Below are 16,486 nucleotides of genomic sequence, written 5' to 3'. Positions count from 1 at the left end.
AAATCTATTCAGACATAATAGCCATACAATACCATAGAATCATAGAATGGTAGAGTTGGAAGGGACCCAAGGGTCCTCTAGTGCAACCCTCTGCAATTCAGGAATTGCAATGAAAAGAAAATCAGTTGCCGGTATATAGATGCAATTCATAATAAAAAGCAATACATTGTAATAAAAAAATACATAATACAGTAGCACCTCGGCTTACGTAACCCTCTGGTTACGTAAACTTCATGTTACAAAAGTGGCAAACCTGGAAGTATCAGATCGTGTTTCGCCATGCGCGCATGCGCAGAACAGTGATCCTCTGGTTGCAGAAACCTCGGAATCCGGCTGGACCCCTGGAGAGGATCCTGTTCGCAACCAGAGGTACCACTGTACAGTTGAACCTCAGAAGTCGAACGCCTTGCGAGTCGAACGTTTTGGCTCCCAAATGCTGCAAACCTGGAAGTGAGTGTTTCGGTTTGTGAACATTCTTTGGAACCTGAACGTCAGGCATGAGTTCCGCGGCTTCCGATTAGCTGCAGTAGCTTCCTGCAGCCAATCAAAAGCTGTGCCTTGGTTTCCGAACATTTTGGAAGTCGAAAGGACTTCCGGAATGGATTCCATTTGACTTCCAGCGTACGACTGTACATAATGAATGCATACTAAGCAGCAATATTACATTATACACAATATCATTCCAGCAATAAACTCCATAGCCCCTGTGAAATAGCATGACATAAGTTCTTAACCTACCTACCTACTTTATAAAGCTTTTTAAAAAAATGCAAACCTACCCAATTCACACTTCCCAAACCAAATATGTGTGCTGAAACTTGGCTCTCATTTGAAACACACACTACTTCGATTTTTGTGAATCAGTACTCCAGCCAAAAAAAATGTGCACAGAAAATGTGTAGACCAAAGGGTATAGTGGTATTATATAATAATTATATTAGGAGGAAATGCACACAAAACGATGTGTGCAAACTGATGTAGAAACAGCGCATCACCACTAGCTTATTGTTATTGATATATTGTTAAAAATGCCATATGCACCACTTGCTTTGCTTTTGAACCAAAATATTTTGGGGACAACTTGTGTGCTCAGGAACTGTTCATAGCCTTTGCATGTGTTGTGGGTGTTTAATCAACCTCCAACCTTCCTGGATTTTAGTTGTATTTTCATTTCCCAATGCTGAAAGGCCATTGAAAGGCAGGATCCAGATTTTGGAAATTCCTTTTAACACCTTTTAATTAATACAGCTTTTAAATTCTCATCTGAATTGTGATGCAAAAAAGAACCTTCCTTTCCCCCCCCCCCCTTTTCTTTGACAGGGTTTGATCAAAATCCGAGGGGATCGTTGCTGGAGAGATCTGACATGCATGGACTACCATTACGAGGTAAGCTGCCAAACATATCTTGGTGGATTTCCTGTAGATACCTGTTGTTTCAACCTCTGCATCTTCCCTTCCAATGACATATTGGAAGATACATGTCTGCAGAGAGAGAATGTTCCATTTTCAGCAAACAATTTGAGTCCACTTGCTACAGGGCGTTTTTTGTTGTTGTTGTTGTTTCAATGCAAACCACTTCCTGCAAATAGGAGAGGTTACCTGCAACCACCATTCAGTTCACCAGCGATTGCAGCAAGCCCCTTTGACTCATCCATGTACAATCAACTGTACGGCACTGATGGCATGCCTTCAATGGAGGTCGCTGAAACAGCCAATTAGCTGGTTGGCAGCAACAGAAAACCTCTTTGAACTTTGACGGCTGTCAGTCGCCTGATGTCATTATGAGCAGTTGTGGGGCAGAATTAGGGGTGCAAGGAAGTGGTAGGGTGCTGCAACTCAATCTACCGTTGGAAGGAAGGGATCACGAAAGCTGCTCATATATAGGTGAGATCAGACGATAGAATAGGCTCTTGGTTAAACTTGGGGACCTCTTGAACCTGTTGAGTAAACGTTGGCCAACCCAGCTTTTGTCTCCAGCACCTTCATTCTGAGCAGACGTGGCATGTGTTTCCATGATGGCTGTGCACTCCCTCTACTCTTGGAGGCAGTATGCCTCTGCTGGGAATCACAAGTGGGGAGAGGGAGCTTGTGTTTGTGGGCTTCCCATTGGGGCATCTGGTTGACCACTGTGATCTAGATAAGGACCCTTTCTCCTGATCCCATGGGGCTCTTGTTATGTAATCTTGCCCAAAGTCTCCTGTCTGAGGTGCCTCACCTTCTCTTGTGGCAAGACTGCCTCTGTGCCTTTTGCAGAGGTAGGCATGACCTCTCATTGCTTCTTCCAATTTTTTTTAATGCTTGGTCTCGCAAACATGAATCAGAGTGGGTAGATAGGGGGAGTCAAGAATGATCAAGCATGGAGGGTGTGTGCTGTTTCTGGTGTTGCAAGATTGTGCACTTTATTTTCCTTCCAGACCCCTAGGTAGCAATGGATTGTTGTGGAGCAGAAAAGGTGGGACATTTTTCCAGGGCTCTATTCTTGGAAATTCCATTTCATGAGTTTATTAGTAACAATTAATGGATGCCAATTTGAAAATGCAGTATCAGACAAACTCGACAGTTTCAGAAGTTTTTAGCTTTGTTTGTTAAAATGCAAGTAAGATCAACATGCCGGATTAGATCACTCCCTAGGGCAGTGTTTCCCAGCCTTGGGTCTCCAGCTGTTTTTGAACTACAACTCGCATCATCCCTACCTAGCAAGACCAGTGGCCAGGGATGATGGGAACTGTAGTCCAAAAACAGCTAGAGAACCAAGGTTGGGAAACACTGCTCTAGGGCATCAAATAAATTTCTGATGGAGACTGAAAATTACCCCATGCAGATTGCCCTAATTTGCAGCAGAAATTTTTCAAATTCAGACTTTTCCAGAAAGCCCACATCACAGGGTCAGTCCAGGAGATTTCCCTGTAACAACAGAGAGTTCCCCAAACGTGGCTTTGGCATACCACTGACAATTCTTCAAGATGGCCAGATTCTCTAAAGATACACTATCGTTTTTTTTAAAATAAAAAAATGAATTATTTTTAAAATAATATTAAATTTCCAGAGCCATGTATTTATACTGTTAACGCTTTGCAGATGCTTTCCTATTCTCTGGAAATACAGAGTGGATCCAAGATAATCAGGATAATAAAATGATTTTTAAAAGAAGAAATCTGCAGCTTAACCCTCACCCCACCTCCAGTTTGTTGGGATGTGTTTTGGGACACAACCAGCTGAGCAGAACAGCCAAAACTAAAATAAGCGGAAGGGTTGTTGCTGTTGTTTGTTCTTACTTTTTGAAGTGATATATTCCAAATGAAGCCTTCAAGTAGACTGGGCAAAATGCTGATGTGCGGAGAGTCAAGATATCTCTTAAGAACAGGCTATGGTGGAGGCAGGCTCCTTCAGAGGAATTGGTGATGTCTCCCAGATACAAAGAGCAGCAAAGCTGTTTCAGTATAGATCAGGTGTGGGGTATCTTTGGCCCTTCAGATGTTGCTGAACTACAACTCCCCTAAGCCCTCTAGCAAACATGGCCATAACAACCAGGAATGATGAGAGTTGTAGTTCAGCAGCCCCTGGAGGAGCAAAAGATTCCCCATACTTGATCTATAGCGAATGTAGGTCTTTGGTCTTCAGTTTCCGGATCGGGGCCTAGAACTGGGTTGCAGCCTGATCTAAGATGGGTTGTAACAGCAGGCCTACCATGTTACTGATACATAATTTTAAAAAGAAAAGAAAAGGGTCCCTGATATGTCTGTTGGGTTCAAGATTGGCCTCAAAACATTGGAGGTGACTTATGTAGATGGCCAGGGAAGAATCATTCCAAGATTTAGGAACCAGTGGTCACAGCTAGAGCATCTGTTAGAGTTGTCAGTAGACACCAAGCAAAGCAAATTCATTGTTTGGATTGGAATTGTATTCAAAGGTAACGCAGAGAGTCCCCAATAAAACCCCTTTTAAGCCAAAATGTTCTTCCTTAAGGTTCTTTTCTCCTTCAGTTATATCTGCAGCTAGAAATTTTGTAGGACAATATTGGAAAACAGCTAGAAGCATGGCAGGATAGACTATGGAGCATGGCTCATACGGAAAAACTTAGGAAGCATCTTAGAGCAATTTAAGGCAATTTTGAAAATGTATGGTACACATTTGAAGGACAATGTTGTACGTTTGTCACCAGCTACCCATGGCTCACTGCGAGACAGTCTGTTAAGACAGAGAGTAAAAGATACTTAATTGATATAACCAAATATAAACTAATATACAAACCTGGTAAATATTTTACTGTATAATTTGTAGTGTGTGTGTGTGTGTGTGAGTGATCCGTTTGTCTCAGGAAACAACAGAGGAGTGCATTTTGGGGGATAAAGTCAAACTGTTGGAAGGTTGCAATGCCTGCCGTGGCTGTTTAGACAGATATAGGAGAGACATGTTTTGTTGCAGCTGGGGCAGATGGAGGCATCCATTTGTGTTGCTGTAGATGCACCATGGTGTTTCTTCTCTCTGCATTCCTCCTGGCAGCCAAATATTTCTAGGAGGGGGGAGGTATATGCGGATTCTATGTTATAAGTGTTTTCAGAAGCTAATTGTTTTTTTAAAAAATGAGTGAATACAAGTGGGATCTCCCCACCTCCAAGAGATAGCAAATAATTTATGAGAAATTGAGACCACTGTATTTTGAAAGAGTTTGGAAAGGAAAGGAAATATCTCAGGAAGTGGCTTACGATACCATCAGACTGTGTTATCTCCCTGGATCGTCTGTCTGAACTGAGACAGAATAGCACTGCTTTGTGGTGATTTCAGTCCTATTTGAACAGCTCCCTCTGGAGCTCCAGCATGTTGTTTGACACCTATATGAAACTGCTAGGTGCTGTCAGTATGCTGATGACACACAGCTCTGTTTCACCTGTACATCTGCAGGTGTGGCAGTGGAAGTACTGCATCGATTTCTGACCTTGGTAATGGACTGGGTGAGAACCAGTAAGCAGAAGCTGAATCCAGATAAGATCAAACTCAAGTTTAAAACAAGCAATGTCATGAAATGATCTATAGATATAATCCACAGTTTTTAATTGTCAAATATACATAATGAACTTGCATGCCTGGGTAAGGTTACCTGCACAAACAATGCTTTAGAAGGCAGTGAAGGTGCTTGTCTGATATTGATAGACCTGCTCAAATTCCCGGAGCTTTAAAAATTGCTAATGGTAGTCTAAGTTTCATCATGTTGCAGGAAAGCACATTCTGAATTGTGGTGGGAATCCTGTCCATCAAAATTGACAGCAATAGGCTGGAGAAGAGGGTTTTGTGTTTCAACAAGAGCTGCAAGCATCACGTATTGTTGGCTTGTTAGCTGTTCTTTTATGGCATGCCTGGAATTAGCAGGTCCAATTGACAAACAGACGTGCGGAGCCCAGGTTTGCGGGCTTTTGGGAAGCACTTGTGAATCCAACTGTAATGAAACAAAGGAGATTAAAAAATTCTGCTGCTTCTCTCCCACCCCCTTCCTTTCTCTTCTGCTTTTCATTCTTGCTAAGAAAATGAGAGGCAAGGATAGCAAAAATAGAAATGCAGTAGCTGACAAGTTGAATAGTTGGGGGTTGCATTAGGGTGGGAAAGAAAGAAAGAAATACAGAGCTACAGAGAGACTGAATTGATTTCAGAGTTGAAGAATGTGATGGTCTGGTGATAATGCAGGATCCAGATCTTAAGACAGGCTACTGCAAGGAAGACAGTCTAGGGGTGGGAATAGTAGACTGGTTCTAAAGTATTGCATCTTTACTCTTTAGCCCTGCCAAACCAGAAAGGGATAACCATTTATCTTCTCTAGCTGGAACTGAAATATAATAGACGCCCCCCAGGGAACTAAACGCGAACCAGATATTTAAAAAAGATTCAGATGGGTTGATTGTGAGTTTGTGCACAGATATTCTGTGCATGTGGAGGTTTGAAAAGGGGAGAATCCTGTTTCCTGCTTTCACAAATGCACCATGTTGTTTTTTTCGTGCCCAAACATGCACATGTTTGCTCATATATTAGCGCATGGGTTTCCGTGCATGAAAAATGAATCTCCATGCAATGTAAGGCCATTCTCTTCAGTTGTACCCAGAGGGACAAAATCAAAATATGTTTGATACTTCTTAACAGGTTGAACTTTTGGATTGTCTTGCAATTTATATGGAAAGTGATTCATAACTCAAAATGGTAATAATAATATTAACAACAATAACAACAGTAGTACAAAACAACAAGCAAACGAACAACAGTCTGGAAGGCATTCGTACTTCTGCACAAGTAGCTGTTTCACACACTTTTTCAGCTGTCTTCAGTGGTGCCTGGTGCCCATTGGAACTGATAGGGCAGAAGGCATGGGGCCCAAATAGTAGGCAGGGTCAGAGCCAATGAGAGGCAGAGCCAATTCATTCTAGTTTTGCCCCGTCCTCCTCTTCCTTCCTGTTCTACAAGGGCAATGGTGAGACTAAGGAGGAGGAAGTTGGAGAATTGAACCTGGGCAATTCTGCATGCAGAGCAGGTGCTCTATCACTGAGCTACACTCCCTAAATGATATGGAAGGGACAGAGAAGTGAATGGGGAAAGCTTTTGCATTCAGAAGTCCATCTCCCTTCTGTCTGAAATCTCTGGGGAGCTATTGCCAGCCCGTTTCAACAGCCCTGGGCCAAATGAACCTATGGCCTGACTCAGTAGAAGGCAGCTTCCTATCTTCCTAACGGTAGACTTGGCCAGGGGCACTGAAGCATGGACCTTGCTTGACTTACATGGCCATGATACTGTGAGATGCACAACCTTTCCGCTACCCCAACCTCCAGGTACCTGTGCACATGCAAAGGCGTGCTTTGGAACACCACAGAGCTAGGGCAAAGGCTGTAGCACAGCGGTAGAGCACCTGCTTAGCATGTAGAAGGTCCCAGGTTCAACCCCCAAAATCTCCATACTGAATTGGGAGAAGATCTGTGTCTGAGATCCTGGATAGTCCTTGCTGCTAGTGAACTAGCTGGAGCAATGGGTCTGACTCAGTATAAACCAGCTTCCTATGTGATTTACCTGAGCAACTCATGTGCTCCTAAAATTGGCAATTTAAAGCTTTAGTGCTCAGTGCTTCAAGCAGCACCCCCTAACACAGACCTGCCTTTTCCAGTTGATTTAGCTTTCTTTTCTGCAAAAAAGAAATGAAAAGAAAAGACGAAATTATAAGCAAGATGGAACAATCCCTGGGGGCATGCACTCACTCTGCAAATCCCAGGAGGTTTGAAGTACACGAAGATAGCACCCGCAGCACTTGACATCCAGAGGAACGTCTGTCAATCACGAAGCATACATGCATTGGTAATATGCCAGTTGTAGTTTCAGCGGTAACCCGATTCTCGTTCCCGGATTCTTTTCTATTTTCTTAAGGATTTGTCTTGAGCCTTGCGAAAGCTTCCTGTATGGCGATTGGATTTCATCTTGCCATTGCTCGTGCATTCTCTCTTGCGAGACCACCCAAACCCCACCTCACTCTCCCTTGGAAACATTTCCCATCCCCTTCCAAACACACACAATCTCTCTTGCCCCAATCGCAGCTCTTAATCAGGATAATCCTGGCAGCCTGTTACAGACATCTAATCCATGGCGACCCTGTAAAGAGGCTTTTAGCCCACGGACTAACAGGTGTGGAATTGCAGGGACCCGCCTCTCTTTTTGAGGCCAGGTCTCCGTTTCGCAACATTCTTAAGGGGTCCACAAGATTTGGCTTGTTGATGGAAAACTTGGCTGGGATGGACAGCGGTTTCCAACCTGCTCAGCTCCAGCCCCCTGCTTTTACCCCTGTCTGCATTATAAGGATCCATTGTAATTATTTTCTATATATGTCCTGTTCTGTCTCTTGCTCTCTTTATTTCCTCTTCTTCTTCTTCTTTTTTTAAAGTAACCATGGTGGTGGCGCACATCAGCTGAAAACCAATAGTATGTGAGAAGTTCAGGAAATTTATTTAAGGGAAGTATCATTTGGTTGTTAAAGAGGGTTGGGGATTGCTCACTTGTCACTGGGGTTGGGGCAGCTCAGTCTATTTCACATGACAATTTCACACCAATTTCACACAATTTTCGCCAGGAGAGTCGCCTCAAACGCTATGGGAATCTCCAGCTCCAGAGATTTTCCTCTCTGGGATTCGAGGCCACGGCGCCTTCGTGAGCCTCTCAATAGCCTTGCAGAGCTCAGGACATCGCCGAGAGGGTCCGTCCTGCGCTCCTTCCTGGGCTGCGGCAAAACCGGAAGTGGTCTCAAGGTTCTTTGGGAGATGCTATGACTGTTTGACTGGTAGAAGGATTTACCTGGAGAAATTCTTTCCTTCCTTGCCGCTAGGCTGATGACCCCATTTATTTATTTACTGTTGCATTTATACCTCACTTTTCTCCAAGGAGCTCAAGGTGTCACGCAGGGTTCTCCTCATCCTCCTTTAATCCCCACAACAACCCGGTGAGGTAGGCTAGGCTGAGAGCAGTGACTGGCCCAAGGTCACCCGGTGAGCTTCATGGCCAAGTGGGGATTTGAACCCTGGTCTCCTAGGTCCTAGTCCGACACTCTGACCACTGCGTGCCACTGTCTCTCGTAGGCGATTCTGTTCCAAATGTTCCAGGTATGGCAGTTCTCCTTCTGTAGCCTTTAAAAATAAATTAATAAATCTAAGCTCTCTCTGTGTGTGTTTTGAATATTCTGTACCTTACGGAGATTTCTCAAGGCTTCTGTATGATGGAAAACAGCGCAGTTGGCAAACATAGTTGGGATAAAAGGGGAACAGAGAAATGTATGTTGCTGTTTGTTAATTAATGATACTGGGGGGGGGAGAACGAGTACGGGGGTTTGAAACTGGAAAGGGGGCAAAGGAAGGACTGGCAGGTGTTGTGATTGGCACGTCCATCAAGAAGATGGTAGGTGGCAAAATCTACTTTTAACATATTGATGGGCTGGAGTATGAGACAGGAGCTGTGGGTGGCAGAAAAGCTGTTTGATTCTGGGTGAAAAAGATTTTAAAAAACTAACTAGTATTTAAACTTTAAAGTTCTTTTCTTGAAAGCAGGGTTGTTTGGTTTTTTTTGCCCTTTTGAAAAAAGATGGCTGTAACCAGTAATGAAATGTCTTCTGTTTTTTATTGACGTTTCAGCGCATGATTTGATTTCCCGACTAAACGTGCCAAATACATATAGTTTAACTTTGTTTCACATATTTTCCCCACATTGATGGGACCCATGCAATATTTATTTTCCCCACCCCAGCCTTTTTGGATTGCAGCTTTTTGGATTGCAGGTCTTTTTCGTGAGGAACAGCAAAAGCTGTGACTTTAAAACATTGCTCCCGAATGAGTTAATGAAAGTTTTGTGCGCTTTTTAAAGAGCTGTGCGTGCCAACCCAGCTTTTAATCTAGGAGTATAAATCACTTTCCCGTCTTATTATTTGTAAAATCCTCCAGGCTTTGGAAATGCACAAAAGGAGTCTTTGTCCTTTTATTAATTTAATTTATAGGTTTGAGAATTTTGTATCGGTGGTTAGCGAAAGCTGATTTGTGCTCCGCTCTGAGAATTGGCTGTTCTGGAGTTGCAGCTTGCTCTGCAAAGCCTGATACAGAATTAGGAAATGACTGTCGATTTATAATAAAACACACAGTCACATACATGGAGCAATATTTAAACTCTGTGCCAGCGCACACTGGTTTGCCACAAGAAAGCTGTTAGCATGCTGAATCAAAATAAAACCATTTAAAGAATGAAAGGCTCTTGTGAGATCAAAGTAGAATGTCCCCGAAGAAGAGGCTGCCCACTGCATCTCTGCATGAGTCATTGCACTGGGCTTGCCTCCTTGCAGTCAAGACAAGCACTCAGGACTTTAGCGAGGGCAAACCATTCTTGTTGACCTTTTCAGGTATAAGAGTGCCTCTGGTTTTGATTCAGCAGTGGGAGGCACTGCTCTAGCAAGATGCTCACCAAATAGTGTGAATCTGTATGGAGTTGCTTTTTTGCTTGCTACATTCATTTTTTTGCTCTTTTCTTCCAGGCCTATTAAGCATGACAGCCTTTGCCTTTTGGTGCAAGGTGTGTTGGTTGATAGGTGTGAAGAAGAAAAAGAGACACGGTTGGGGATTGGGGTAAATGGCACAGATGCCTTACAGAAGGAAAGGGAAGGCAGTGCGAAAATGCCCGTCTGCATTTCTTTATTAAAGGAAAGAAAAGCAAGAGGAAAGAAAGGAGAAGAAGACAGGAGGGAAAAGCCCTGTCAGCTCACACGAACAATCCAATAAGCACCAGTACATCCATCTTAATGTACACATGCAACTTGATACAGTAAATGTTGTGCAAATGTCTGAATAAGCCAAGCTGGTGCTCATAAAAAGTACATTTAGATATAGCAAGGGCATGAAATTTGTAAGATGGTGAGTATTCATATGGTGGGCATATTATTATTATTATTTATTTCATTTCTATACCGCTTTATATTTTCAAGAAAAATCTCAAAGCGGTTTACAGCATATTAGATGGTGGGTATTTATCTTTTATTTCCCTGTGGGCTGTTATCATGCCTGGCAATGAAAAAATGTGAGTTTGGTCCCTCTTCTAAACTTACTAGTCAAGCAGGTGCTTACCCTGATTCTGGTCCCTGTTTTCGGCTCATCCCTAGACCCTCTTTTTAGTAATGTTGTTGTATTCCATTTCCTGTGCCAAGTGTGGAGTAGTCAGTACCGTATGATGCTAATGGGAGACCCTCTTAGCCAATTACTTTAGAAGACTTTTACAGGCAGCAGGTACATCTAGGAAGCTAAGTTGGATGCAGGCAACATGGTGTCCTCTAGTTGCTGTTGGACTAGAACCCTCATCGTCCCTATGTATTAGCCATGCTGGAGTCTCTAAATGTATGGAGAGTACTACATTTGCCACCCATCAGCTTAGTAATGTGACTTCTTCAGAACTTCCATTTTACAGGTAAAGGTAAAGGGACTCCTGACCATTAGGTCCAGTCGTGTCCGACTCTGGGGTTGCGGCGTTCATCTCACGTTACTGGCTGAGGGAGCTGGAGTACAGCTTTTGGGTCATGTGGCCAGCATGACTAAGCCGCTTCTGGTGAACCAGAGCAGCACATGGAAATGACGTTTACCTTCCCGCCGGAGCGGTACCTATTTATCTACTTGCACTTTGATGTGCTTTTGAACTGCTAGATGGGCAGGAGCTGGGACTGAGCAACGGGAGCTCACCCCGTTGCAGGGATTCAAACCGCTGACCTTCTGATCAGCAAGCCCTAGGCTCTGTGGTTTAACCCACAGCGCCACCCGCGTGATCAAAATATATTTGGTCGCAATTGTTTATCCTTGACATTTGGCATGAGAGATAACAGAAAGTTCTGTGCTTGCTATTAGGTGATGGGATAATTCTCTTTCTAGTTTCCCTGTAGATGTTTTCTGGGAGATTAATACTCAATGGGGGAGTCTGGCCACGACAGAAGCTGCTGTAAAGAACGAAAGCCCTTGCCCTCTTGTGTTTGTGTTACGGGCTCAGCTTACTGGCATATTTCTACGGCAGTATTTCCTCATTAGGTTTCTGCGTCTCTCAGAGACTCAGGCTTAGTTTCCTATTATGCAATTTACCTCAAGCGAATCTTCCCGAAAGCTCGTGCCAGGTTTTTGAAGCTTTTCAGACTCAAGGTTCCCCGAGAGACCCTTTTCTTGGGGCATTGTTGTAATACGGGCCCTTTTATCGGGTTCTCTCCCCCGACATGGGAGAGTGTGCAGTATGGGTTTAATTTACTAGTTAAGACGTTGCTGCCTTTGCTTCTCTTTCGAAGACGGTTCATGCCCACCTTCGGAAATCTTATATGTTGCCTATTAGAAGGCCGATGTGCCCAGGGGAAATGTTAGGAGACTGTCCCGGAATGTCTTTATTATTCCGCTGATGCTTTCAGTTCAGTTTACGCTGTATACCAAAGGCATTTCTCCCCCTTTGGACTTAGATAAGTTACACTCTCCCTTTCTATGGCAGAACAAAGAACTTTTCTCTGTGCTCTTTAATATGCTTTTGTGGGCCAGGGGCTGAGATCACAAGGTGGGAGAGGGAATTTGGCCTACCTCTAATTCCATATGCATCAAGTGTGGCCACTCTCTTGAAATACTGGCCTATATGGAAGGTGCAGAAAACTAGTCTCCAGAGCAACCTTTGGGAAGCTGGTGCCCTTCAAATAAATATTTTGGATCACAGCCCTGATCAGTCCTTTGGCTGATGGTCAAAGATGATAGGAGTTGTAGTCCAAAACGTCTGGAGGGTCCCAGGTTGGCAAGGGCAGCTTTGGAGCAGAGGTGTGGACCTTACAAGAGAAGCACATGTTGGAGGGGAGCGTATGTTTGACATCAGATGTAGGGCAGTTGAGCGCTGTGGGCCAAATGGAGAGGCCTGGAGGGTCATATTTGGTCCATGGGCCGGAAGTTCCCAACCACTGTCCTGCAACTGTGGTCCTTCACAGAAAGCTCTCCTTTTTGTGTATAATATTTCACATACACACACTGTAGTTTATGTTGTCTCAAGTACGACCCCATATCCAAACTGCTGTTTGCTCTAACTGAAATTGAGAACCCAATTCAAGAGTTGGAGTGTCTGAACTGTGCGATATGTGCAGCCCAGTACAGAGCTGCTTGCCTGCTTTCCTTTCCCGCTGCCTCTGTTCTCCCCTTTGTAAGCTCACTTGGTGAAACATCTTTCAGGGCTGCAAGTCGCCTTTGCCGCCTTAGACTAGGTAGCACATGCAATGGCTTATGCATGCTGCAAAAATAGAGTTTCTGTACTGATTTTTGTACGTAATGTCCAAGGCAGCCAGCAGCAACAATGAAAAGCTGTAGTATAAACATTCAAAAAGAAAATTTAAAACAACTTTGTTACATCCACTGCATGAAGGAAGACATTGTTTTGGTTCGAGGATTTTCTTATTTCTTTGGAAAACAGCCTCCACACTTATTCTGCTCCTCTATGGGATGCCCTTTTGGAAGGTCCTTGTCTACAGCCACCCCCCTTTCCTTTTCTTTTTCTGTTGCACTGTAATTAAAAAATGCCCGTCCTCGTATCTGTTATGGGACAGATGGAAAAGACGCGGCTCCAAATTAGCAAATGTCACAAGATCTTTTCCTATAATTGAGGCGGCCAAATGAATTTGTCATGGTGAGGGTAATGCATAGCTTTCTCTCTGCTGCTAAAGAAGGTTCCTTTTGTCTGCAAGAGCCAGAGGCGGTTTGGGCAGGAACTGCACATGACTTACCTAAGGGCAGCATGGAAAGGAGAGGGTGGGGTGTGAGTGTGTCCTGCCCCTCCTCTCTGGCTTTCTCACACTCTCCTCCTCCTCCTCCACTTCTCCAGCTTCGTCTTCCTTGCCCTGTCTGCCTCTCCAAATGGCCCCTTAATCACACAAGTGACTCCTTACCAATTATTTCCATGGCACTTTAGAACAGGGGCAGCAAAACCTTTTTAGCCACTCAAAGGCCACATTCCATTCTGGGCAGCCTTCTGAGGGCCACGTGCCAGTGGTAGACCAGGCTAGAGGGAAAAGTGGATGGAGCAATGATTGCAAATTTAACCTTTGTGCAGTAGGCCAGCTTCTATACATGGACCCCAATGTCTCTTCCATCCAGGCAAGTGGGAAGATATCCAGGCAAGTGGGAAGATATATCTCTATATATCATTGGCATACTAGGCTTGAGGGTTCCCGAGGTGGGAACAGCAGTCTTCATCAATGTTTGGATACCAGGCACCATTTTTATTCAAGACAGTACACCAAAATAGGACTTTGGAGTAACTTCACCATTTATTTATTTTTGTCGGCCGCCTCTTGAGATATTGTCACCAAACTCAACACAAGGGTTCCCAAGATGGGGTGGCAGTCTATGTCAGTGTTTGGATACCAGGTGCCATCTTGAACTAAGATAGCAGAGCAAAACATGACTTTGGTATGACTTCACCCGATTTTTAGCATGACAGGTCCAACCAGCCACTTTCAGAAAAAACCAGCTATTTTTAAAATCACCTTTTCTATTGTTTCCTCTGGCTCAGCAGTGTGTGCAAGTCATACTTTTAGATCCTTTAACCATTCTCCCCAGTGTTTTGATGGATGCGTGTTTGGCTAATTTAATTCCCATTGCTAACCCCACCCCCACCCCCACCCCAATGATTTCAATAGCAACCTATGTTCTGGACTTGGGCACCCAGCTCATCAGGGACAGGGTGCTGACAGAAGCTTAACACCAAACAGTAATAAAACTTAGTGAGCCTGACTGGCTCAGTTGGCTAGAGCATGGGTGCGGGTAACACCAAGGTTGCAGGTTCAATCCCTGCATGGGACAGATGCATATTCCTGCATTGCAGGGGGTTGGACTAGATGATACTCAAGGTCCCTTCCAACTCTACAATTCTATGAAACTAAATAACAATGTAAAAAAAACACACCCAACTCTGGATTTCAGGGATGTGTTACAGTGCCCTCGCTCAAACAGTTGTTGTTCAGTCGTTCAGTCGTGTCCGAATCTTCATGACCCCGTGGAACAGAGCACGCCAGGCACGCCTGTCTTTCACTGCCTCCCGCAGTTTGGTCAGACTCATGTTGTAGGGGCACACCATTTGTTTATTTCTTAAATCATTGAGTAGGGAGCCTCAATGAGCATTCTGGTACTCCCTGCCCCCTATCTGAGCAATTGTATGTTTCTTCCAGCTGTAAATGGACTGATGCAATAAATCCCCCTCCCCATTCTGAAATTACAAAGTACCTTGAAAATGTTGGGGTGGGGGGTGGTTAAGGTCCTACCCTCTAGAGTTGATGCCAATGCTGCAATGTTATCTTAGTTTGCAATTATAAGGCCTGGGTGTGTGCTAGCTGTTTTTACACTTAATTGGACAAGGGTCACTAGCTACCACTAAAACGTATATTGTTGTCTGGATTTTGGCCTGCTGAGTATGCTCTCCACATGAGTTTCTGCAAAATGCTCCCCGCCCCTCTCCATGTAAGCAAACCTGTCTAATCTTCATTTGTGTGGATTCTCTCAACTCCATCTCTGCTTTGATTGTGCCCCAGCATAGGATGGGAAACAGATTTAGTTCATGTTAAAAACAAGCAAATGGGACTTTATTTGTCTGTAAGAGCATTCTGAAATGCTTTTCTTTTGTAGTTCAGTTACACCCAGATTATGCACCTGGGCATGTGAGCAGTCCTCAGTGAGGACTCCATAAAACATGAAAGTTTTTGGACACATTGCCAAAAAATAAAATAAAATCAGCATGATATCCTGTCCCCCCCCCTCTCTCTAGTGTCAGTGCATATGTATTTCATACGTCTGTCAAAGAGCTGTTGACTGGTGTTTGTGTGCGTGTTTAAGAGCCATGACGCTCAAATCCGAAGATAATGTCTTTCTACCCTGAAACACAGTGCCGGATCGTGATTTCAGGCCACATGCAGAAATTCTTCAGGCTCTTTAAATGTTTCTGGCATGTGTCTTGTGCTGGGGGAGTGAGAGTGATATTCTGAATGGGGTGTGTGTGTGTGATCTTACCAATAGAATTTTCTCTCATTCACCTTCCTGTGGTTCATCTTTGCTGGGTAACCTGAGACTGACTCACCCTTGTGCTATTCCACGCTGGACCGAAACCATTAGCTCAGAAATGAGTCGCTGGAGGCCACAGGGGATTCCATCGCGAATAATAAAACCACTGGAGAAATCGGTCTGTAGGCCTATTTAGAACTGGCATGCAGTGTGAATTGGGGGTTGTGCCGTATCTGAGTTATTTCAAGCCCCTCTCCCCTTCGCTGCTCATCCTCTTCTTTCTCTTGCTCAATATGGTGAAAGGCTTTATATTACCCAGTGGGTGCACGCTGTGGCCATCCACACTTGGGTGGTTCCACCTGACTTCCGGCCAGACCCAGTTGACTTCCAGCCAAGCTACTTGATCTGCCGAGCCACCAAAGAGCCAGAGGCAGTCCAGCACCCAACATATATAAGAGGCAGGTATTACTGGTTAACCACACACTGGGTGGACCTAAGAGCTCTTGAACCGGTAAACATTTAAGTCAGTTTCTGAACACGTAATTTTGGGGATCAACATGTACTGTAAATGACTAAATACTTTATTCCGCAAGACTAGTTTGGTATATGCCGGTGTCCCTCAACCTGGTGCCCTCCTGGTGTTTTGAACTGCACCTCCCATCAGCCCCCACCAGCACAGCCATTTTAAAAGGCAACACCCATCAGTTCCAGCCAGCATGGCTGTTTTGGACTACAGCTCCCATCAGCGCTAGCCAACAAAACTGTACTTGCTGGATCTGACGGAAGTTGTAGTCCAAAACAGCTGGTTTCCACAAAGTTGTGGAAGACTGGTGTGTGTGTGTGTGTGTGTGTGTGTACGTACACACACACACACACACACACACACATCATGATGACTATTGGTTGTAAGCCAAACTGGGTTGTATATACAAAATAGCTCTTTGGGCAAT

At 44.2% G+C, this 16,486-nt stretch overlaps 1 protein-coding gene across 4 annotated transcripts in view; it reads left to right on the top strand.

Annotated features, from left to right (window-relative positions):
- The window catches only part of LMF1 (lipase maturation factor 1), a 154,747-nt gene that overhangs the window by 59,981 nt on the left and 78,280 nt on the right, over positions 1 to 16,486 (top strand). For all 4 annotated transcript variants that reach the window (XR_004427738.1, XM_033166872.1, XM_033166874.1 and 1 more), the window contains exon 5: positions 1,321 to 1,386. Coding sequence is in view for 3 of the 4 variants with exons in the window: in XM_033166872.1 (XP_033022763.1) it covers positions 1,321 to 1,386 (66 nt within the window). In the remaining variant the exon portion in view is untranslated. The remainder of the gene's footprint in view (positions 1 to 1,320; positions 1,387 to 16,486) is intronic.

Source organism: Lacerta agilis, chromosome 13 (assembly GCF_009819535.1).
Source record: "Lacerta agilis isolate rLacAgi1 chromosome 13, rLacAgi1.pri, whole genome shotgun sequence".
Lineage (NCBI taxonomy): Eukaryota > Metazoa > Chordata > Lepidosauria > Squamata > Lacertidae > Lacerta > Lacerta agilis.
The sequence above is the reverse complement of the archived record's forward strand: the minus strand, read 5'-3'. Positions and strand labels throughout refer to the sequence as shown.